The sequence below is a fragment of the Magnolia sinica genome, chromosome 4, assembly GCF_029962835.1.
Source record: "Magnolia sinica isolate HGM2019 chromosome 4, MsV1, whole genome shotgun sequence".
NCBI lineage: Eukaryota > Viridiplantae > Streptophyta > Magnoliopsida > Magnoliales > Magnoliaceae > Magnolia > Magnolia sinica.
In genome coordinates, this window is record NC_080576.1 from 13,507,062 (window position 1) to 13,532,100 (window position 25,039).

Sequence of the window (25,039 nt, forward strand, 5' to 3'; positions counted from 1 at the left end):
GGAATGAATGCTCAATGTCATATAAATATCACAATCAGCCACATGTGAGTAGTTTCCTTTGGTGCGACCCACTTGGGTCTTGGATCTGTCTCATTCTTAAGCTTTATACTGGGGAGATGATGTGCGGAATGAATTATATTTGTTCTTTTGCATTAAAAAATAATAAATAAATAAATGAAGCCTTCAAAGAAAAAACTACATGCAAGTGTCGCAGGAAACTCGTGTGCGTGGAAACGTAGATTATTTTTCGGCTCCGACTCATACTCTCGCATTCCTCCCGTGGTGGAATAGAGAGAAAGGCACGTTGATGGTTATTCCTTCCTCTCTGCATCACCTCTTTCTGCACCTGAGAATACAGAGAGAGAGAGAGAGAGAGAGAGATGATGGGTGGTGTTACAGGCCACAGTGGAAAATCAGCAATGCAAGGCGGCATTGGAGGCGTGTCTAAGAACAGATGGTCGATTCTGATACCCCTTTTCGTGGCTCTCGTTGTCGTCGCAGAGATTGCATTATTGGGCTATCTCAGCACGGCGGAAAATGCAGCCATGTTGGACTCCTGGACTCGCGCATTCTACGATCCGTCTACCGTTTCGTCTTCTTCTTCTTCTTCCACGTCGGCGGCAGAGGAAGAGGAATCCGATGCGTCGGGTCCTGATGATGAACGGGCCAAACCCAGTAATTGCGAGGATTGGTTGGAAAGAGAAGACGCCGTGCCGTACTCTAGAGATTTTCGGAAGGACCCCATTTTCGTTTCCGCCGCTCCACAGGTTGGTTTTCTTTTGTGGAACTTTCTGTTCTTCTATCTTCATGACAATTGTGGTTTCAGTAATTGGGTTTTTAAATCGAGTGGCACTATCTTGGATTTGCTTGTGGAACGTATGAATTGGGTTAATCTTTTTTTTTTTTTTTCTTCTTCTTGGGGTTGAATTCATAGAAGGGAGTGGTGTTGATTTTGTGCCTGAAATGTGTTTGTGGATATTTTATTTGGAAGGAAGAAGATTATTTCGTTCCCTTATTTGAAATGGGGCGCGCTCTAGTGGCACTGGTACGGGGAAGATGTTGGGCCGATGTAATGCTTGCATAAAACCCAACCCATCCATCATATGCATCAGTGCATGTTACGTCCAGGGCCCAAAAATCAGGCTGATACATGAATTAGGTGGGCCACATCACAGGGAACAAGTTGGGAAGGAACGTCCACACTTGTTTATCCTAGAGGGCCCATTATGTTGTATATAGGAAATCCATGCCATTCAGACCCTTCATCTTGTCTGGATGAAGGGTCACGTTGAAAATCACACTGTTCTGAAATTCTATTGGGCCCCTGTGTAAATCAATGGTGTTCATCCCCTCTCACATTGTTCCGTGTTGTGGCCCACTTGAGTGTTGGATCAGGCTGATTTTTGGCACTTGGGGGTTATACGAGGAGACATCTGATGGATGGGTTGGATGTCCTTCATACATCACGTAGACCCCACATCTGCCCAGTAACACAGTAATCTTACAGTGGCATGCCCCATTTGAAGTTTTAGTAAAGTTAAGAGTTTCTCGATGGCATGAGGAAAACTGTAGGGTTTAATAGAGTAACTGAGGCTGCAGCTGGATGCACAAGAATTGAATTGCAAAAATTCATTTTAGTGAAGAAGAGGATATGGCAACAATTCCGGTGCATTTGGATGCTAGATAAAATTGAATTGCAAATATGGGATGTATGTTCTTTTGGAATGATTTCCATGGACCAAATAGGTATGTTTTAACACAGTATCAGCTTGTTCCCTTTTTCTTAATCTAATGTCATTTTTTTTGTCTCCAAGTCGAAAGGCACAATTTTCTATTTTAGAAGGCATGAGTTTGAAATAGGATTGGAAACAGGCCATGCCCGGACTGAGCTAAAGCCAAATTTTAAATAGGCACGGCGCTGATAGTTCCAACACCGACAATTCAAATTTTGGCCGGAGGCCTTTCCCAGCTGGACAAATGCTGCCCCTTTTTTGAAGTGGTCTAGTAGAGCCTCATGGTTACTTTGAAGAGAAATGAATGAGTTCTACTGCTAACTTAACACCTTTGAACTGAGTTGCTCCTGACTGGTTAACTTACCATGATCGTGCAGCCAACTAGGACTTGAGAAGAAAGAAAAGAAAAGAATAATGAAGATGCAACTTAAGCTTTAAACTTGAAAGGAAACGACTATGAAAACAAGGCTTACAAAAACAGAAAGCTTGTAAGAACATCCACAAGTAGTCCTCCCCCAACATGAGCAAGAACTCCAATACAAGATGGATAGAATGTAGTAACAAACTCTCCAAACCCCATGCTGATAAATAGAAAATATAGCTAGGATTCCTGCCGAAATCAAATTTGTAAGTCAAAATAAAGTGGATAACTAATTCCAACTCATCTACCCAACTCCCACACGTGAACCCACATACAACCAATGTTCGAATTATCTCTGATATTATCAAAATATCTCCGATATTATCGAAATATCTCCGATACTATCTTTATCTCTAGCTCAGTGATACCGATAATACTGGTAGCAATACCGATAACACTAGTAGTATAAGAAATTCCAGGTATTAACAATGTATCGCTAACTATCACCAACATATCAATATCGCTAATGTAATCATCAATATTTTCAACTATGTAAATTCTAGGTGTCGCTTGTATTGCCAGCCGATATTTTCGACTATTGAAAATTCTAGGTAATGCTTGTATCATAAGTGTATCGACGATATTTCAATAGTAATTTTTTTTTTCAAATTTTTTTTTTTCATGGGCACATGGTTATATGTAGTGTTCAATTTGTCATTGATAATATTGATAATATCTCGATATTATCGATATCGCAACATGCACGATATTGAGACCACGATCTTTTGTTTCCTTACCAATTGTTGATGATTTCTTGGTGAAATATCATGTGTTGTTGATATTTTGCAATATCAATGGATGTTTGGATGGAAGGTTAGATGGTTAAATAGGCTGGATGGGATGGTTGGATTGATTTCTTACAACCCATTAAATGGAAACTTGTTATGTATGCATTCTTTTTACAATTGTTTTATTTCTATATATGCAAATATGTCCATTTTAACATATCCTGAAGTTTCGCTGAAAATTTCGTCGTTTTTCCCTATGTTCCCCACATTTCCAGTTATCGGCGATATTATCAGCGATATCGATATTGTTTCCATATCCCTGGCTAGCGAAACTTGTAGCGATACCGATAATTTGAACACTGCATACAACTCATTCTCCCTACAAATTTCCTCTCAAAAGTTAAACTATAGTTGCACGAAGCATGAAGGGAATTATCAACAAATTCAGGTGTGGAGCAGGGAAGCATCCGTTTCCAAATGTAAGTGGCAAGTAGGAAGCAGGAGTGGGAGCGAGAGTTCAACATGTGATTCGAAGCAGGAGTGGCACCCAATTAGAAGGATCCTGCAACTAAGAAAAAAACACATAGTACAAAATAAACTAAGCATGCCTGTAATTTCAACATACTCTGAGAATTGATATCAGAGATCTACTCTAGCCAAGTGTTCCAATGTGGCACATGTGCAAGTTTTGGTCATTTGCAAAGTGGGCCTTGCTGTGTATGTGCACTGACCTGAATTAAGGCAAGTCTGGTCATGAAGTGGCCCACATGTGCATGGTGAATTAGGATCATTGGCCATTTTTTTACCATCCATGTTTTCCATATGGTGTGGCTGATGTTACCTATAACACAAAACCCCCCAAGTTTTCCATTCCAGATTGACTGATTTGGATTATGGGTCATTTGCAATCTGGGTCACTATTTTTAGTGACCACAAATTATGGTTCTATATTCTTACTATTGATTAAGTTGTAATGAAAATTTATATTACAATGTATGGATTTCTACTTCAATTTATGTAGTTATAATATAACACTAAGAACTCGTTGATTGTAATCAACTCGTTGATTATAATGAACCTATGTAATAGACTATTAGATAACGCTTGATTGTAATCAATATATGTAATAGTCTATTACAACTTTAAAAATAAATTTTAATAGTGTATTACCGGTGGGAGTTTTGTGCTTTCATTTCTGGTCCCCAACCCGGATAAAGGAGGAGGGTTGTGTTAGGTTGGCACCCAACATCAACTTATGCCATGACTTTCATCATGAATCCAAACAATATGACATTCTAAACTTGTGCTAGGGCATTACCCGTAAGCGATGCACTGCATCGGAACTTGGGTGTAGTAAGAAGTGGGCAAGGGTTAGCTAGGGCGTCTGCTGGAAGCGAAGCGCCGTAACAAGGCCCGGTTTCTGTGAGAAGTAGGCAAGGGTTCCCAAGCCATTCTGGACGTGCATGGGTGAAAAAGCTAGTCCAAGAGAATAGGATTTGCCTTACCACATGAAATATAAGAACATTGACAGTAAAAGTTGGTGGATATGATGAAACCAGCGTTTTAAATAGCGGTAGCGTGATGCGTAGCGCTCAGCCCTCTATAGCGTGTAGCGTAAGCTACTTGATACTTCTATTTTTTAATTTAAAAATAGGACAAATATAATAATTAGTGAAAAAAAAGGAAAAAAAATATAAAAATGCATAAAAGATGATTCATTTTATCAATTATAAGCATGTTAAAAAAAGTTATTAGTTATCATTTATCAAAAGCCAGTCCACATATATAAGCCAAATCAAATAATTATCACATCAATAACTTTCTAAGCAAACCACTTTAATTAATAATGTCTAATTGAAACCACAAGTTACTATTATGAAAAGAAATAAAAATCCCATAGGTTAAAAGTATCAAGTACAATACAAGTGTCACATTCCTCAATATTAGAAACAAAGAAAATGTGAAAAAAATAATAAAAAACTAAAATAGTAAAAAAATACATTGTAGCTTATGCACAGACGCTATGCGCTACGTAGCTGTAGCGTACGCTACGACCCCTATAGTGTACACTACAGGGGATTTACGCAATTTGGGACGCTACGCTATGTAGCGTACGCTACCGCTACGGTACGAGCGCTATTTGAAACACTGGATGAAACAAAGGAGAGTTAACATTGCCTTCAAGTGATCAAGTGGAAAAGGGGCCAAAACTAGAGAATTGATGGATATAAAATTTGGCATATAGTTTGTAGATGTTAGGAGAGTAAGTGATAGGACAAGTTGAAGGCTGTAAAATATCAAGGGGAAGGCTCAAAAGAACATGGATGGTAGTAAGAAAAGACTTGATGCAGGACAATCAACCACTTGCTCTAAAAGCTCGAACTAATAGAGCATGGTGAATCAATCCCTTTATCTCATAGCCCAGGTCCCACCCCGAGTGTGCCCCTGCATCCCACAGGCCACCCCACTTGAGCCCGATGTAAAAAATGCCCATGCATTAATCATCCCCTATGAGGAGTCTCGAACACTAGACCTCTCGCTCTGATACCACTTTGAGGCAAGACAATCAACCACTTGCTTTAAAAGCTCGAACTAATAGAGCATGAGGAATCAATCCCTTTATCTCATAGCTTAGGCTCCACATCCCATGGGTTAGGAGCTTGGCCGAACCCCCCTCGTGGACCTCATTTCACATGGATTTTGCTTCACACGAGCTACACGTCTCACACGTATGGGGCCTTCCTCACACGGGCCGCCCACCCCGAGTGTACCCCTACATCCCACAGGCCACCCCACTCGCCCGGTGTGAAAAGGCCCATGCATTAAGACTACTGACCTATGGTCTAATTGAAAGCATGGCCCTCGATAAATTGGAATGGTGGAATAGGATTCATGTAGCTGACTCCAAATAATTGGGATGAGGCTAGATGATAGTGGTGATGAGGATATAATACTAAGCATTTGGGATCTATAATAATGACATTCATCATTTCATATATAATTTGCAATATGAGTTCATAATCTGCACTGCGTTTCAACATTGAGGTCAATGGTTTGAGTGCCCATGTGGGGTGCGTGTGAGTTAGGAAAAAGAAAACAGAGTTCATAACTTCATATATACAACTATATTGCATATAATTAGTGTATGTATTGGCATGACATACGTGACCTACCCCTAGCATACCATGCATTGGAGGAAGTTGCGTCTGCATACCCATTCCCATACCATGTTGCAATGTGATTCATGATCTGGGTAACCTTGGTGTGGCCTGACGAGTGATGACTGGCCAAGGCTGATAACATGGTAGGTCTCACAAAGGATAGCCTGGATCTCGCACACATATGCCACATTAACATGTGTTGGAAAAGCAGAAATCAGGTGACTACTCCAGTGATTAGCCACTGCACTTCTCTGTCCCGTGAGTCCCTTATCTTGTGCTTACAATTTCTAGTTGTGAAGGATAATCATTTGGTGAGATGGTTGCAATGTGCAAAACTTTGCATTTTGAAATGTGTGATCGTATTTAATAAATTTTCTTGATGCTGAAAAGAAATGATCTTGATGTTATATTGAACTTATGTTTACTGTTTTTAACTCTCTATTTTCCAGGAGTGGCCTTCGTGCTCTGTTGGGTGTAGGTTTGGTTATAAACCTGCTTCAGGTAAGAAACTCGATGCTGTATTTGGTGTATCTCGAGATCCTCAAGCAGTTAGAGTCCTCCGATCCATGGAATCCTCGCACTATTATGCACAGAACAACCTTGCTGAGGCACGAGGGTGGATAAGCACAATCTGGATCCTTTCTTTTGCAATATGAAAGCAGCTGTTTTTGAGACTGGAATGTTTGTCTTACTAATCCAAGTTTGTTAGAATTGATACACCAGTATATTTACAAATAAAACACAAACACACACATGAAGAAAAAGACTGACGTGGATTTGTTTAGGGCAACCACTATTTACACCCATCCCTTTGATTTGCTTCCACCCATTTCCATTTTGGGAATCGAGATAGGACACAGTTTCAAATAATATGTAACTCAATGGGGTGGGTGCAGATATCATTTTCCTTTCTTTGATTGTCATGCTGGATATGTGTGTCCAAGAGTCCAAGCCCAACATGTGGGTCTGACATGACCCAAGGAAATTTCAGATTGAAATTTGTTGTTACATGTAGTCAAAAACACATAACATTCTGTTTCAAATGCACAAGAGTGCATTGGTATCTTTCGCTTAAGGTCTTCTTGCCTTCTTTTGTACTTCCACTGTTAGATTTCTTAGCAGTATCTCTTCTTGTCTGACTCCTTGGAATTTGGTAACTTCAACTACATCTTGGAACCAAGCCAAATTTGGAGCAGCTTTGTGGGAATGGAAACAACCAGCAAAAAGATTATTCCCCAGCTAATAATAAAATGTGTCATGTTTTGTAATATCGTAAATGTTACAAACAATACATCAAAGATCCTCCTATTACAATCCATCCAAACCTCCTTCATGATTGCCAATCTCCAAAGAATTTTGCCTTTAGGTTTGAATTAACCTGATTGTCAGCCCTTATTGGATCCCCAATCGAACAGAGATGACCTACTCAATATCAAAGAAGGTAAGAAATAAGAAAAAATGAAAACAAGAAAAATGAAGAGGCACAAAAGTAATCACCATATTGTAGAGGTCACTTCCAATGTAATAAGAGATAATGGATCGGTTCTGTGTGCACTCGAAACAAATATTCAGGATAGCCATATTTTGCCTTTGGACAATCATGAGAATCTTGTCTGCCACAGTTGTCCAATCAGAGAAGCTTCCACATAGATAGAGACTAGCTTATATGGTGATTGCAGCGATGAGAACATAGAATTTCTTGTATGAAATTCATAAAATCTGTTGATAGAATTTTAATTGAGTCGGAGTCAATTTTGATAAAACAATGGCTGTTGGTAGTTGGAGCAAGAGAATGTTTAGATGTGGGAATGGGAATTGGAGTTGGAGCATTCATGCTACTAAGTTGATAGATAACTTAGTCCAAGGTGTCTTCAGTGGTTCCGGATCTTCCTCCTCCCTTGCAGGCAGAAAGTGTCTGGTAAAGTGGCGACAACCTCCAATTCCTGGATGGTAGCTCCTTGGTGGAGGTGGAAGCCTGAGCAATTGTAGCATTTGAGAACTTCATGGAAGGCCCGGCGGCAAGGGAGCCAAGCCAGGGAGAATTCGTTATCTGGAGCAAGCTTGATTATAGAGTTAAGAGCTACTGGTGCCATCTCTGATCGAAGCTTTGTTTGCGGAAGCACTGGTGGTCTCTCCAATTTAAACTTTTCCAGCTAGCATTGATGAGGTAAGGGGTTTCACGAGAGCCATTTCTTTTGAGATAGTGACATCGGATCCAAAGAAGGATGGTCACACTTCCATAGCCAAACGCATGGGTTGGGTAAAGGAAGCATTGGGGCAAGTGGGAAGGCTAGTTGGAGTCACTTTTGGGGACAGTGAAGAGGACTATATTAATCTTTTCAAGTTCGTGAAAGAGAGGAGAAAGCAAAAACTTCAGGCAAACAGCTAGTTAAAATGTTTGAGGGCTGCAAGAGGAAGTAGGGAATTAAAATGCTTGATATGCACAATAAATTATGGTGCAGGATCAACATAAGGTGTGGGGATAAGGGGACGAAAGGTAGAGATGGTGACTGATGGAGATTGTCATTATGCGTGGGAGGGGACTTTAATGTAACTAAATTCTCCATTGAGAAATCTACGAGGGGTTGTCTCATTCACAGTATGAGGCACTTTTCAGACTGAATGCAGAAGAATGAGCTAGTTGATCTGCCTATGGGAGACATCAAGTGTACATGGTCCAATGGGCAAGCTTCGAATGTGGGATCAAAGCTTGACGGATTTCCTTCTCCAGAGTGGATTGAAAGGTTCCCCGTCGTTAGGTAGTGGAGCCTTCTGAGGCCCATTCCGACCATTGCTCGATCTTATTGGATGTGGAGGAAAATTGGGGCCCTCATCCTTTTCGATTTGACCTGTCATGATTAGGAGTGGTTGGTTTCGGGGGTGTGGTTAAAAGATTGGTGGGCATCGTACATGGTGAAAGGCCACCTGGGATTTGTGTTGTTCGAAAAGCTAGGGTTGCTAAAGGGCAAGATTAATTGCTGGAAGAAAGAATTAGGGAGTCAAGATCTGGAGAAAGGGTCTGTTTTTAATGAAATTCAGGCACTTTATGTCAAGGAAGAGGGGATGGAGTTGTCAGAGGAAGAGAAAGCTAGGAGGGATTCTCTTTCTTTATAATACAAAAATTGCTTGAAAGAGGAAGAGATAAAATGGTGACAATAGTTAAGAGCCACATGGCTTAAGGAGGGCGATAGGAGCACGAAGTTCTTCCACGGGATAGCCAACGCTAGGGGAAAGTACAACAAGATCCACAAAATTCTAGCGAAGATTTTCACTTCCAGGTTTGGTTCTTGGATACTTTATCTCTAAGGCCCAAGGTGCGTTTGTGGATGGAGAAATTCTTGATAGCAATATGATTGCCCATGAGTGCACAAAAAATGTATTGTAAGCAAGCTTGATATAGAGGTGTACAATCATGTTTAGTGTGACTTTCTAGACTATATGCTAGACTGTATATGGTGTGGGAAAAGATGGAGGGGTTGTGTTTAGGAATGCGTTAGATCAGCCGGGTTTTTGGCGTTGGTTAACGGGTCACCCAAGGGATTCTTTAAATCTTCAAGAGGCCTAAGGCAAGGGGATTCCTTGCCGCCCTTCCTGTTCATGGTGGTGGCAGACACTCTGAGCAAAATGTTGGACAAGGGGCTTAGCGCGAGTCTCATAAGTGGGTTCACGGTGAATAGAAATTACTTTCAAAATTTCCACCTCTGGTATGCAGATGGCATCCCTTTTTTCATGATGCCAAAGCTGTTGAGGTGGATAACTTAAGGAAGATCATTTGCTCCTTTGAGGCAGTGTCGGGTCTAAAGATGAATGTTCTTAAGAATGAGATGTTGTTCATAGGGACTACAAATGAGGAAATTGAAGCGCTTGCAGAGGTGTCCAGGTGCAATGCAACATCTTTCTTATCATCAAACTTGGGTCTCCCTTTATGTAGAGGCAAGCTAATGAAGCATCCATGAGATAGGGTGATTGAGAAGGTGGAGAGAAAGTTGTCTTCATGGAATGTTGGCATCTCTCCTTAGGTGGAAGGTTGATGCTAATCCAAGCGGCGATGTTGAATCTCCCGGTACATTTCTTATCTCTCTTTTGATGTCTGTAGGAGGTATTGGTGCATAATGAAGTTGGGAGGTTATGAATGAGGTGTTGGTGGGTAAGTGGTTGGTGGGTAATAGATTCAAAGAGGGGATTGGCTTTTGGTTGGGTGATGGTAGAAGAATCAGGTTCTAGAACGATGTATGGCTTGGGGATAGAGCTCTTTGTCAAGATTTCCTGATGTTAGCAAGTTTGTCCCCGGTTGCAAATGTGTCCATTGCCAATTGCTTTTCAGTTTTGGGTAATGGGGTAGTCTAGACCCCTCCAAATTGTAGGAATTTGTTGGAAGAGGAAGAGGGTGAGTTTATCGCTTTGTTAAAATGGCTTACAAGAGTAGTTGAGTTCCCTCCTTGTTGTCCATGGATTCTGTGGTTTGCATCTAAGATAACGCTGGCTGTTTCTTGATGCAATTGTTATACGAGCTGCTTTGCTGATTTTCTTTGAAGAAGGTTCAAGCACGCACATCGTTTCCGTGGTCTTATGGGGCTCCTCCAAAGGTTACGGCTTTGGCGCGGTGTGGGAAGGAAGAAAGTGTTGGTGATCGATAATCTTCACAAGAGAGGGTTGTTTATCATCATTGGGTGGCTCTTGTGCTTGTAGGACGCGGAGTCGGTCAACCCCCTCTTCATTCATTGCCCTTTCACTTGAGAGCTTTGGGAGAGGTTTTTGGGCATATTAAGTGTGACTTGGGTAATGCTTGAGTCAATCAAAGGCTTCTTTCTTGGCACGGGGCAAGGCAGGGAAACAGGGCAAAAAGCTTTGGAGGTTGGCATTATTGGCCGACCTTTGGGCCTTATGGGGAGAAAGGAACAATCAGTGCCTCCGCAATCATAGTGGGGCAGTTGCTGAGGTATTCGGGTGTACTATATTGGATGTTATGCATTGGGTTTTGATCTCCTTATATTCAGAAGAGTGCTCCCCTTCTTTTGGTTCAAGGGTTGCTTTATAATTCTTTAGGCTTTTTAGCCTCCTTTTAATAAAATGGTAACTTTTCAAAGAAAATTATGGCCGTGTTTTTCTCTTGTTAAATTCTTTCCATTTTCTGGGTTTAAGCATAACAATCTTCATTTCATTTGGAACAAATCATACATCACTCAAAGTTGAATCTTTTAATCTAACACACCAGTTCTTTCCTTACAGAGAAATTGTAAGGTCCCGATGCATCACAATGCAAATTTGTCTTAATGAATTTACTTGGTACATGTGGGTCATGGGGCCTATTTTTTGGAGACCCACCATGGATGGAATATGGCCCAAATACTTTATTGGATGATCCTACCGATTCCATTTATGACTATTATTTAAGAAAATTTCCAAACTTCATCAAAAAAGAAAGTAATTCCCAAAGTAATTCTCTCCTTACAATGCTACACCTGGGTACCAACTTCCTTTTACCAAGCAACAAAATCCATTCGCCTTTCAGTTTTACAATCATGAATTTAAGTAGAAGTTTCAGAGTGCAACTCACCTTGGGAATTAAATTGGTACGACTCACCATGACTTTGTACGACTTAGTATGACTTGGTAGTTGGTCCTGTATTGTTGTGCTTACTCATTTCATTTTGGATGGAAAGTGATGACTTAGACGATGCCAAGTCGTATCAGACAATGTTTCGAACCATGCCCACAATGTTTTGTAGGTGAGATTACTTCTATAAATGATCTTCCTGCATCACAATAGTATATAAGGAGTAAAAGCAACTAGCCTAGTTCTTTCATAATTCGTCCAGGCCACTCATTTTTCATTGTCTTAGGTGGGCCCTAGAAACTAGCCGATCGAGGATGAGTCCATCAGATTGCATATCAGGCCTATCTGAGGGTTAATCAAGAACACCTAAATGGTCTTGATGTAGTGTTTGAACCAAATCAATGGTTTGATTCGATGAGGGGCTCCATAGATCAATAGGATTATTATTTAATTAGTTATTAGAGTAGGAATTTAGCACTTTTTGAACAAGATTTCCAATCAGTATTTTCATCACTTATTTTGTGTGGCCAATTTTTTATTTTTTTATTTTTTTATTTTTGGGTATCAAATGATGTTTGAATGACAAAAAATAGTTGCATTGGAGAGTTAACTTTCAAATGAGCTCAAGACTATGCAACTCCGATATCCATTTGAATGAGTTACGATTCTTACGACCAACCTTTTTTTATCCAATAAGTTATGGCCAATTTCTAGAAAGCATGTCGTCATGACAGGATTGAAGGATATTTTGTCATTTTTAATGTTTATTGGAATAGATAGTTATAGGGCTATACACGATTCGAGCTGAGTCGAGCTATGTCTCGGCTAGTAGCTAACCCCAGCTCGAACTCGGCTTGACTCGGTCCTCAAGCCTGACTAGCCAACTAGGCTCGGTTCGATCAGCAGCTCGGGCCAGTTCGAGCCTGTGTGACATTTTCTCAAACACATGGAGTGCACCTTCAATTTCTCACAGTATGCAAAACATCAGCAACAATTTACAGGTATTTCATCAAACACTCAGTAGGCAACATCAAAATCAAGATACGATGGTAGTTTTATCATGTAAAGGCTTTTTTTTTTTTTGTGTAGTGATTTGTTTTGTATCCATACCTTCCTCTCCACTGGCGGATCCCGTGAAGAATGTATGCACCCGAAACAACACTTTATTGAGTCATTTCATCAAACACTTGGTGGGCAATGTCAATATCAAAATAACTGAGTAACCGAACTGATTCGATCTGAATTCGATTCGAGATCAGACAAGCTCAAATTTGGCTCGAAATATTTTCGAGCTCCAAAAATCAGCTTGACTCAGGTCGAACTCAATTTTGAACCGAGTCGAATCGAGCTTTTTCGAGTCGAGTCGAGCGAGTTAACCGATCTAACTTGGTTCGTGTACAGCTCTAGGTAGTTAGGTTAGGATTTGAAGTAATGGATAATTAGGATTACATTAGGTTTTCTTGGGATAGCATTGTAACAAAAATTCTAGCTATAAGGTTTTGAGCTACCTTAGGACATGTGATTTCCAAGGTTCAAGGGGCCTTCGTGGAAGGCTGCCAGATTCTAGACGGTGCCTTGGTCGCCCATGAATGTATCAATTGCTCGAGCGAAAGAAGGTAAAATCGAGGGGGTGGATTAAAGCATGTACTCAATCGTTTGAATTTTCAATTTTGGTCAATAGATTGCCTAGAGGTTTCTTTAAATCGTCTAGCGAGTTGAGGTAGACGAACCCCCTTTCGCTATTCCTATTTATGGCAGTCATGGAAGGTTTTATCATGATGATGGATTGGGCGGTTTCAAGGAGCATCATTCAAAGTTTCAAGGTTGATAAGGGAGAGTTTGGGATATCTTACTTACAATATGTGGACGACACTATTCTTTTTTACAAGGCAGAGTCCAAGTAGACAATTTGAGGAAGATAGTGTTCTATTTTGAAATGGTTTCAGGCCTAAAGGTGAATGTAAACAAGTGTGAAATTTTGGGCATAAGTATTTCCAAGGAGGAAACAACATATTTGGTGAAGGTGTTTGGCTGCAAAGAGGGATCTTTCCCTTCAACTTATCTTGGTTTGCCACTTTGTATCAGAAAGCCTGCTTTGCATCTTTTGGACAAGGTGGTTGAAAGATAGAGAGGAAGTTGTCTTCATGGAAGTGTTGTCACTTATCGTTGGAAGGAAGGTTAACCATCATTAAAGCGGCTCTATCGAACTTACTGATCTACTTTCTGTCATTGTTCAAATGTCCCAAGTCTGTCTCGAGAAAATTGGATTGTTTAAGGGGGGATTTGATGCAGGGACATATGATGACCAAATCCTAGATGCATGTATAATCAGGTTAAAGAATGTTCAAATAAATACACGAATCAACTAACCGTTTCCAATCAAAGGGATTAGGAAAATTTCAACACGAAGATGAGGTCATTCCGTCAAGATCATGCCCTTAGCATAAAATCGCGTAAACAGTAAAAATATAGGACCTAGGGATATGAGGATATCCTAGATCTAGCATAAGTCAATCCATAGTCAAGTTTGGATCTGATTTTACTGACTAACCATCATTCTTTTCCGTTCAAACTAGAAAGGGGATATCCGGAGAGGAACGAAATGGGTGAAGAATGAAGGGTTCGAGATGAAGAACGTACAGGTCCTTTTGTCATTAAAAAAAAAAAGAAAAAAAAAAGGAGGATGATTCTTACTTTTTCCTGCACCTCGAAGATTTAGAAAGAAAGAAACTTGAAATCGGGGTGGAATCCTTAACACCCAAGGGTCAATCTTGAAACCCTAATATCTTGAATAAAGAGGAAGAAAAGATATGAATTTCTATTTATTCAATAATAATGAAAATATGGTTTCTCACAACGTATATATAAGTTATGGAAAAAGTAAAAGTACACTAAAGCTCCTGAAAACAAGAAAAATAACAAAAAAGAAGAAATAAAAGAAAGCACAATAAAGCCCATGAAATAAGAAAAAACAACAAAAACGCCTAAAACAAAAATACCCGTGTGGTAGGGTATGAAATCTGACTCATGGATCTATGGTCAGGGTGCGGTTATGCCTCTCTTGCACTTGTAGCGCATCAGAAAATGGGTCCGATGGACCCAACGTCCATCCACATCAACTCCTCCGCTCCGGTACTCTGTCGGCGATGCCTCCTCCTCTGGTACACTCTAAAGGGTTCACCATTGATGTCTGCATCAAGATTTCTTATGGCAGGGTGCGGAGGAGAAGAATAAGTTTCATTTGATGCGTTGGGAGGATGTTTGCAAACCTTTCTTGGAAGGGGGAGTTGGCATAAAAAATCTAGCTATCATGAATGAAGCGCTTATCAGAAAGTGGTTATGGAGGTTTGGGTTGGAGGATGGCAGTCTTTGGAAGGTGTTTTTAAGACATATGGAACGGATAAGAGGGGATGGTGGACCAAAGATTCGTTCTTATACAAAGCAACGGGGTTTTGGAAAGATATAGGGAGTGTAGGAGGGCAATTTAAGGAAGCTGTTGGTCTTGCTTTCAGTGGTGGAAATTGGATTATATTTTGGGAGGATGTTTAGGTGGGGAATCAAAGTCTAAGAGTGGACCTCCCACGGTTGGTAAGTATTGCTGTGGATGGAGAAATTACAGTGACCGGTGTTACTCATCTATGGGGGCTAGGCTGGTGTGGATTCTGCCTTGTTGAAGGGATTTGTGGGAGGAGGAGTTTCTATGCTTGCTGAATCGTCTTATGGGATTAGCTCGTCTTTATCAGCAAAGGATTCAATGACCTGGCTCATCAACAAAAAAAAAGAAAATTTCTTGGTTTGATCCTTTTATATCATGCTGGAGGGTTTTTCTTCAAACACAGATTTTGTGCACACCTCATTTCGTTGGCATTGCGGGGCTCCTCCTAAAGTTGCCGCTTTTGTTGGTTGGTAGGATGAAATAAGGTGCTCACCATCAAGAACTTGTGGAAGAGAGGAATGGCTATTGTAAACATGTGTTCCTTTTGTTTGTGCAATGAGGAGATGGTTGATCATCCATTCATTCATTGCTCTTATGCAAGGAAGATGTGGGATTATTTTTTAGGCAGTTTTGGGGTGAATTGGGTGAGCCCTAGCTCTATGAAAAGTTTCATTTGGTTGTGGAGTGAAGGGAGCATCGGCAAAACTGGGTGAGGATAGTGGAGGTTGGCTTTACTGGCAGGTCTATGGGACTTGTGGGAGGAACGAAATAATCGTTGTTTTTGGACACTTTCAAGTAAGCCTTGAAGATCATTTTGAAAGCTACAATGGATGTCAGGGATTGGGGGTCTTTTTAGTTTGGTGTTGCCAGCCTGAACTTAATGTCTTGTTAGGTTTTGGTTTGGTTTGTAATTTTTGGCTACTTGGCCTGCTGCATTATGTCTCTATTAATGCTAGAAAAAAAAAAAAGAAAAAGAAAAAAGAAAAAAGACTCTGCCTAAGCAACAGTGCAAGAACACAGGCCTAAGCAGTGTCATATTTGCAAATTCTGACACATAGTTTCAGAAAATACATATATGCAAACTCTTGCATCAATTGGGATCTGGGAGTCACAAAGTCTTGTCACAAATCTTGCTATCATCTTTTGTTAATCAACATCACTTGTGTTTCTTCTAATTTATTTGTACAAATTCAATAGACGCTGATACTTGCCATTTTACGCATCGTAGGAAAGGGTATAATGTTATAATGACAACTAGTCTCTCCTCAGACGTCCCGGTTGGCTATTTTTCATGGGTTGAGTATGACATCATGGCACCCATGCTTCCGAAGACTGAGAGTGCCCTTGCAGCTGCTTTCATTTCCAATTGTGATACACACAACTTCCGTTTGAAGGCCCTTGATATGCTAATGAAGATGGATATTAAAATAGATTCTTATGGTGCATGCCGTCAGAACCGTGCCGGCAATGGTATGTATAAAAATCCATTTATTGCGTTTCAGTAGTTATCTTGTTGTTATTTATCACCATAGCTTTGTCCACCACCATTTGGGGCTGGGTCTCGTGATTGCTTGGCAAGAATTCAACAACTGGCTGCCTACTTGACATCAATCCTCCTTTACCCGGGCTGGGTACCAGCTGGGTCAACCACTATTAGGTGGAGTTAAGAAAGTTGTGGATGTATAGTGCATAGAAATTTTACATTCTGTTATGAGGTATGTTATGAGAAATTGATGGAGCACAAGTATGGAACTGAATTTCAAGTGTCAAGTTTCGAATATCCACTGGTTCAAATGACTGATTTCCGTCAATTGCTTCTGTTGAAACAAAATGTGGATATGGAAAAATGAAATCTGCAGGAAATTGATTACTGTTGATTCCAACAATGAGCCTACTGTTTGTTTTGGAGTATGATATTTCATGGAAAACCTTCTGAGAGTGAACCAAAACATCTTGGTTCACTTTCTTGCCACACCATGGAAATTAATCCGACACCTTTATGGGTCAACATTAATTTCCATGATTTTCTCAGAAACTTTGGAAAAGAATAATGATTTCGTCATTGTTTTTTTTCTTTCCTTGCAAATAGCGTAAAAAGGGGAATCCCATACAAATAGAATTCAGGTATTACACAAAAACAAACATGCCCCAAAATATGCTCTGACACCTCAATCAATCTGACAATAGATAAATCTGCAGGAACTTGATTACTGTTTATTCCAACAATGAGCCCACTGTTTGTTTTGGAGCATGCTATTTCATGGAAACCCTTGGAAAAGGGAACCAAAACATGTTGGGTCACTTTCTTGCCATACCATGGAAATTGATCTGACACCTTTTTTGGTCAACGTTAATTTCCATGATTTTCTCAGAAAACATTGGAAAAGAAACTTGATTTCCAAATTATTATTATTATTTTTTCTTGCAAATAGTGTAAAAAGGGGAATTCCATGCAAATAGAATTCCATCCTGAGGTATTACATAAAACAAACATGCCCCAAAGTATGCTACAACACTTTTCAATCAATCCAACAATAGCAAGAAATAAAGGAAAATAAGGATAACTCTCTGGAGTCACACCACAAAAGTATATAGCTCCCAAAGGCTGTCTAGACTCATCATACCACTAGACCATGTTTCTAGTCACTAGCTTACGCATCCAAATAATTCATACAATCATTCACAGGTTCATATGTATGACCATGGGGTTTACAAACAGATCCCTGTAACTCATTGATCCTTAAACAAGGAACCTTCTAGAAACCAATCTGATAACCTATTCCCATCGGTCCGCATATGCCTTTCCCAAACTAATTCCACTACACCCACATAAATTGCAATAAAAAGAAGGGAAATGAAACCAATAAAGAAATAAATATTAGAGTCCCAAACAGAGAAAAATTGCCCTTTGTATAATCATATAGCCTAAAGGCTGTAGGGTTTGTACAATTCCCTATTTTCTTATACAGTTTGTATAGAAACCGTAAAACTAAATAGGGCTGGGCTAGTGTGTCCCACAACCAATGGGTGTCTGTAAGCATTTGATTGACTATGAAGACCCCAAAGGTAAATCATTCTATGGTCCACCCAATTGGACCTGCGGGCTCAAGTCTGTCCTATTGGATCTGTGGGCCCCAGAGTCCAATTCGACAATACCCGTGGCCTATTTTGACTTGGGCAGCAGTGGGGTCTGCTGTGGACCCAGTCTGATTGATTGAATAGTCTTGCATCAGCGGTCCCCCCTTGCAGATTACAGAAATGTTTCGAAGGATTGAATTGACTCCCAAATGTGACAGATTGCCAGCACCCTATTTATAATATGTTTAGAAGCTTATACAATTACCCTTAGTGGAGGGTATGGAGACCTATAAGAGTACCCTTAATGACAGGTTGAATAATAAGAGCAGCCATTTATTCCTTAATACTGTCATCCAAGTTGGAAATTAAGCATAAACTTCCTACTCGTCCAGTAAGTTGTAGGGGATCCTTTCAGTGCAGTATTGTTAGGATATTGGCTAGTTAATACTGTGAAATCACAGAGCTAACATGCTTGATATCCAAATATCCCGAAGTTGGGCCACTTTGCGCAAAACTAATAGAAAAGAATCATTTAGGCTTTCCATCTGTTTAGTACACTCTTGCCTACCTGAGGAGTGAACCGGCCTGATTTTTGGGCCAGATGATCTAAAGAATGTGCCCTCATCTCATGTAAAGCTCAGATCTTGTACCCATGTCATATGGGCACACATACTGTATTATACATGCAGGTAGGCTTAGCAAAACTTTCTCACGCAATTATTTATTTATTGTTTGAGCTAACCTGCTGTCGTATATACTACAAGAGAGGTTCCTTTTTTTCTGAATAGTAACAAAACTTTCTTTGCACAACCCCCCGGCCCCCAATCTCACAAGCAACACTCTTCTCCACTCACCCATTAGATCTTACGTAGTGCATCCCACATTTATTTAGCCCCATTGCCCTAGAGATGACCCTACCCTTAACCCTCAGGAATACATCATCAGTGGATGTTGATTTTTTGTTGAAAGTACAATCGCTATGCTCTTTCCAAATCAAACACACCACCACCAGCATGGACAAACTACAAAGGATTCTTCTCCTTTTCCCGGATAGCCGCTAATTCCAAGCACCATACAAATCTGCACATGTACCCAGCATGGCCCATTTTGAAAAAGAAAAAGGAAAAAAAAAAAAAAAAAAAAGGAGCCAATAACTTCCTCCACACCACTGAAACGACATCACAATGGATGAAAAGATGATCAACAGATTCCCCATTCCTTAAGCACATAATACAAGAGAAGCTTCATTTTATCTTCTAAAAATCTTTGCTGCAAACATAAATTATTAGAGTTTCTTTGTATCTTTTTATTACTTTCCGTTGCTAAAACAATGCAAGAAGGGACTGCATACCGATCATGAACGTGTGGTGTGAAAAATCAGGTTGGGGTTCACAGCCGGTGCAACCGCTACTGGAAGAGAAGGGCAAGCAGGTTCACTCTGTTGGGACTGTGGGGGGGAGAAGCAATAGGAAAATGGGAGAGAGTCTGCAACTGAAAGGGTGGCCAGCAAAGGTTTGGGTCGAGGGGAGTAACAAGGTTATTGGAATATCCAACCTTGTATGTCAAAAGTTCTTCGGCAGGGTGGCAACCGATAAACTACTAAAGAGGGTTCGGACAGGCCAGAATAGTTACATAGGTTGTACCTCAAGAAAGAAACTCTAGTAACATCCGGGGCTTCGCTTTGAGACAAAGCTAGAAGAGGCCATTCAATTTACTGAATGGGGAGCATTAAACTTCAGGTTCAAAGAGCGTGCTATGGCCCTGAGCATAAGAATATAGAAGTGGAGAGATAGAAGGAGCAAGGGAAGTTTTATTAACAAGAAAAAGAGAATGACAGACTTCAGGGAAACAATGTCCACGTCCTAGGGAAAGGTGCCGGCATCATTGAACGTGAGTGGTGGAAGATCCTTCAAAGATGTAGTGATTAACTCCCCAAAGCAGGGCGTTTAGGTGCCTAAGAAAGGGGACCGGTCAGTAGAGAAGTGGGCTTGGAGGGTGTTTACGGAAGGGCCGGAAGTGCATATTAATAAGGTCTTAGATGATTCCTTGAATCCTTTTAAATTCTGTCTTGTTACTACAGTTAAATCGAGTCTAAAGGAAGAGGATATGGTGGCTAGGCTAATCCAAAATTGCAGAGGGCTTGAAGAAGAAGATAGTACCTAAGAGTCTTCAGAAGAACGTTTTCGTAGTCTCTCTAAGCTCCCAAGATCACATGGATATAGTGCTCTCCACTTGTAAAGGGTGGCGGGATGATATGGTGAGAAGGATTCAGAAATGGGAAGTGGTCTGTGTTTGGCTGGGAGGAGCACTGGTATCAAGTCTGGAATATTCCGATGGAAATGGACAACATCTTCACAGAGATTGGAGGTAGTGCAGTCTATTGATCATCAGACAAATAACAGTGAATAGTTGTGGTTTTCAAGGATGCAGATAAGAAAAAAGAAGATCGATTCGTTTATGGAATCAATCACCTTAAGAGTCAACAGTGCGAAGGTGTCAAGGTGGTTCAGGAGGACCATTCTAGAGAGGATGGTGGAGAATACAGTGCATCGTTAATGGCAGTTGATCCAATCGAAGAAGAAGGTTTACAGAGGAAGTATTCCTCAGGTCCTGTTTGGCCGGGCAGATTGGATGGGATTCGATGGGATTGGAAGATAGATCCCGGGATTGGCCAGGCATGCCAAACAGACGCGGGATCCTGATCCTGGGATATAGCAATCCCATGGATCTTAAGACAATCCACTGACGTCACCATCATTACCTTTAAATCCCATCCAATCCACCCTAATCCCTTCAAAATTGCCAGGGACGTGTTTGGTTCAAGGGATTGAAAGGGATTGGAAGGTTTAATCCTGGGATTGGCCGGGTGTGCCAAACAGACCGGATATAGCAATCCCATAGATCTTGCACCAATCCACTGACACAGCTATCATTACCTTGAAATCCATGCAATCCACTCTAATACCATCCAATCTGCCCGGCCAAACAGGCCCTCAGGAGCACCGAATGGAATAACAAGATTGTGTCGAAATTATAGAAAGAATACTGTGTATATTTGTGTCTTTTTGGGTGTTTGTGTGTGCATATATAGTGTTGTATGCTCCTGCGGAGTATGTTTTTTGTACTATTAGCCTTATAATAAAAGATGTTGGGGGTTTGTTGCCCTAACACACTAAGAAGCTTTTCTCTCAATGCTATCTTCTCTCACACTTATCTCTTGCTTTTCTCCTTTTCTTCTTTATTTCTCTTCCCAATCCTTAAAAATCAACTTGGTATCAAAACATAAAACTTCGAGTTGATTGGTTCCACAATAATGTGCTAACGTCAGCAACCGTATGGCTTACGTGAGCATATGTACGGTCCGTACGACCTGTTTTTGATCGGGAAGGACATGGTTTAATAAATCTCGATTTTAGAAGATTTATGGTGATTTTTGCAAGATTTTTTGAGATCATTTGAGGTATGTTTGAGCTAGTTTTTACATTTGCCCGAAAACTCCCAAATTTGAGTTTCATTGATTCTCCTCAAATCGGTAGCTGTTTTTTGTACTTCTCTTTACATGGTGGGTCGGATCCATTGTCTTTACCTACTCAGGGTGCCATTTTAGAATGAGGAGTGGATTTGGTTTTGATGTCAAAACATGGATTGGTAGTGTCAGTTTTCGACCCTGGTGGATCTGTGCATACATCAGAGCTTATGGTGTATGCTCCAGTGCTTAGCCTACTCTCGTGAAGGGCTTGTGTTGTTTGTTTTAGCCATCTCTTGGTCTTTGTTTCTTCTACACCTCCAGGCTACCATCTGGATCTCAGGTTTTTATGAAATTGTTGTGTTTTTGCCTCTTGTGCCTCTCTTTGAGTGATCTGTCCTTTGGGTTTGTCTTTGTGGGCCCCTATGGAGGACAAGATTAGTTCGAGCTTTTGTTTAGGATCTTCGGAATCCCATCCCTTGCCTATCACAATGATAAAGTTGAATGATAATAACTACTTGCAATGGGCTCAATTCGTAAAGCTGTTTTTGGGAGGAAGAGACAAACTCTCTTATATCTTGGATGAAGCACCAGATTCTACGGATGGAAATTTTATGACTTGAATCAAGGAAAACTACCAAGTCATGGCTTGGTACTTAACAATATGTAACCTACTGTAAGCAATTCCATCATGTTACTTAACAAAAGGGATGTGGGACACTCTTCATGATCTGTGTACTCAAAAGCCCAGAATGTTTCTAGAATCTTTTAATTGACCCCAGACATCGAGAAATTTCAACAGGATTCAAGATCCCCGAAGGAATACTTTTTAGCTCTTTAGGGTATGTAGGATGAGTTGGACCTCTATCATACTCTCCCTTCCCATTGAATAATGGACTATGAACATGTGTGAAGCAATATGAGGAAACTCGAATAATGTAGTTTCTCTCTGGTCTCAACTCTGATTATTACAGTGTTCAGATGCATATTATGGTCATGGACCCTCTTCCTCCTCTCACAGCTATCTATGCTATGTGTCAGAGGGTTGATACCTCATCCACCTTTGCATCCGTTCCGCTTGATCGATTTGCATATGCTACTAGGGACCGGCCCTCCTTTACCCATAGTTCTAGAGCTCCAATGTGGAATGCGCGGATGTGGACGTGGGAGTGGATTGGTTAGCCAAGGCAAGGGTCGTGACACTGATCATGGCAGCCATGGTAGTCGTGGCCGTGGTGGACGCGGACATGGATGTGCCGGACCTCGTACTTATACACATTGTGGAGGCACAAATCACTCAATTAAGAGATGTTCTGATCTCGTTGGTCGTCCATCTTGGGCCGGCATGTCTGTCGTTAGCAATACCTCCACCAACTCCGAGCAGACTCCATAGTTGACTGCAATAGAAAAGTCTTTCATGGGCAAGTCTGTTCTTACATCTCGTAGGCTTATGATGCATTGGTGCGAATTCATGTTCGAGAGGTTCCTGAGCCACTGCAGCGTAATTAGGCACTGCTCTCCACGTGTCATCTCCTCCTCCTCCTCGGGTCATTAACTCTAGAGCTTCTTCCCATATGACCAGTAAGTCTCACTTGTTCAGCTCTTATCTTCATTCCAGTCAGTCACATTTTGTTACGGTTGCTGATAGAAATCAAACTCCTGTATTTGGAACAGGTTTCGTCAAGCTTTCTCCTTCCATTAGTTGTCATCTATTTTACATGTTCCTCGTTTTTCCCTCAATCTATTAGCTGTTAGTTCTCGTACGAAAACCTTAAATTGTTCAGTAACCTTCTTTCCCTTTCATTGTGCGTTTCAGGACTTCCAAACGAAGTAGATGATTGGTAGGGGCCATGAGCATGACGGAATTTAGTTGATGATGCACCTATAATAGACTCTGGTGCCATGTCCTTGAACAGGGAGTCTGTGTCTTGATGGCATTGCCGCTGAGGGCACCCATCATTGTCTAGGTTAAAACTTTTGTTTCCTTTAATTTTTATATCTCAAACTTTATGTCGTGACACTTTTGAGTTCTCCAAACATCATCAACCTATATTTCCTCCTAGTTCATCTGAGAGGAGATCGAAATCTTTTGATTTGGTCCACTCTGATGTTTGGAGTCCTGATCCTGTTATCTCTACTTTTGGATATAAATATTGTGTTACCTTTATTGATGATTGCACTAAGATGACATGGGTTTATCTTCTCAAATCCAAGCGGGAAGTGTTTGGTATGTATAAGGAATTTTATAATGAGGTGGTTGCCTAGTTTCAATGTCCCCTTAAAATTTTACACTAGCAATGGGAGCGAGTACATGTCGCATGCCTTTCTATCCTTTTTGCGGGACCACGGGATTTTATCATGTACTTCATGTCCATGAACTCCTCAACAAAACAGCTTGGCTGAGCGAAAGAACTGTCACCTTCTTGAAGTCACCCGCGCCTACTCTATATGAATCTTCCTAAACGTTTTTGGGATGATGCCTTGCTTACTATTGTGTTTTTAATTAATCGCGTTCTTTCTTGAATATTATCGCATAAGTCTTCATTCAAAATTTTACATCCACATAATAAACCCTTTCCTTTACCCCCTAAGATTTTTGGATGTACACGTTTTGTTCAAATTCTTGATGGCTGGTAATGACAAGTTGAGTCCTAGGGCCATTAAGCATGTCTTCTTAGGTTACTCCTGATAAAAAAAGGGTTATAAATCTCATTGCTTGGCATAATGGCAGTGCAGAGAGAGATGGGTGCCTTGATGCGTGGCGAGGGGAGGAAACGATGTTACTTTCCCCATAAGTATTAATGAGAGAAAGGAGTCAATTGATGAAAGAGTGAATGTAGGTGCGACACGTGGCACTTTTTCTAATGACACAATTAGTGTTGAAGAAAGAGAGAGCACGATGGGAAGTGGCTCGATCAAGGAAAGATATCGCCTCTCTTGAACGTGCGAATGCTAGTTCATATGTGAAAACTTAGACTTTCACGCATGATCAAAATCACTTAACTTGTGGCACGTGCAACTCAAATGAATAGTTGCATCTCGATTAAGATGCATTTCCGAAGGCAACAAGTGGGTTACAGTTAATGAAGAAGATGGAAGCAAGAACCGACAAGGCTCCCCATCCTGAATGTTCGATTCTTCCATCAGAGTCCACAGATCTTCATGGGAGTCCAATCAAAGCTCCTCTAGAAGGGTTCTTTGGCTATGGGTGTCAGATTTCGAAGGCCTCAATGCAGGAAGAAAAGGGGTTAGGGCACAACATACACGTTAATCAGTAACTGAGATCAATTCTAGGATAGCATAGCTTCATAACCTCTCAATTAGTGACATACATAGATTTCGGCGATAATTCCCCATCATTGGACGATGATTATAGAGAGTAGAATCCAAATATCTTCATGTCGAAAGTGGCAGTGATGAATACCTAGTTGTGGCAAGGGGTTATTGGTCCAAGGGAAA

At 40.7% G+C, this 25,039-nt stretch overlaps 1 protein-coding gene across 2 annotated transcripts in view; it reads left to right on the forward strand.

Annotated features, from left to right (window-relative positions):
* The first annotated feature begins 383 nt into the window (after positions 1-383).
* The window catches only part of LOC131242490 (glycoprotein 3-alpha-L-fucosyltransferase A-like), a 42,335-nt gene continuing 17,679 nt past the window's right edge, over positions 384-25,039 (forward strand). For both annotated transcript variants that reach the window (XM_058241174.1, XM_058241175.1), the window contains exons 1-3: positions 384-767; positions 6,493-6,659; positions 16,265-16,506. In XM_058241174.1, the coding sequence (XP_058097157.1) occupies positions 384-767; positions 6,493-6,659; positions 16,265-16,506 (793 nt within the window). The remainder of the gene's footprint in view (positions 768-6,492; positions 6,660-16,264; positions 16,507-25,039) is intronic.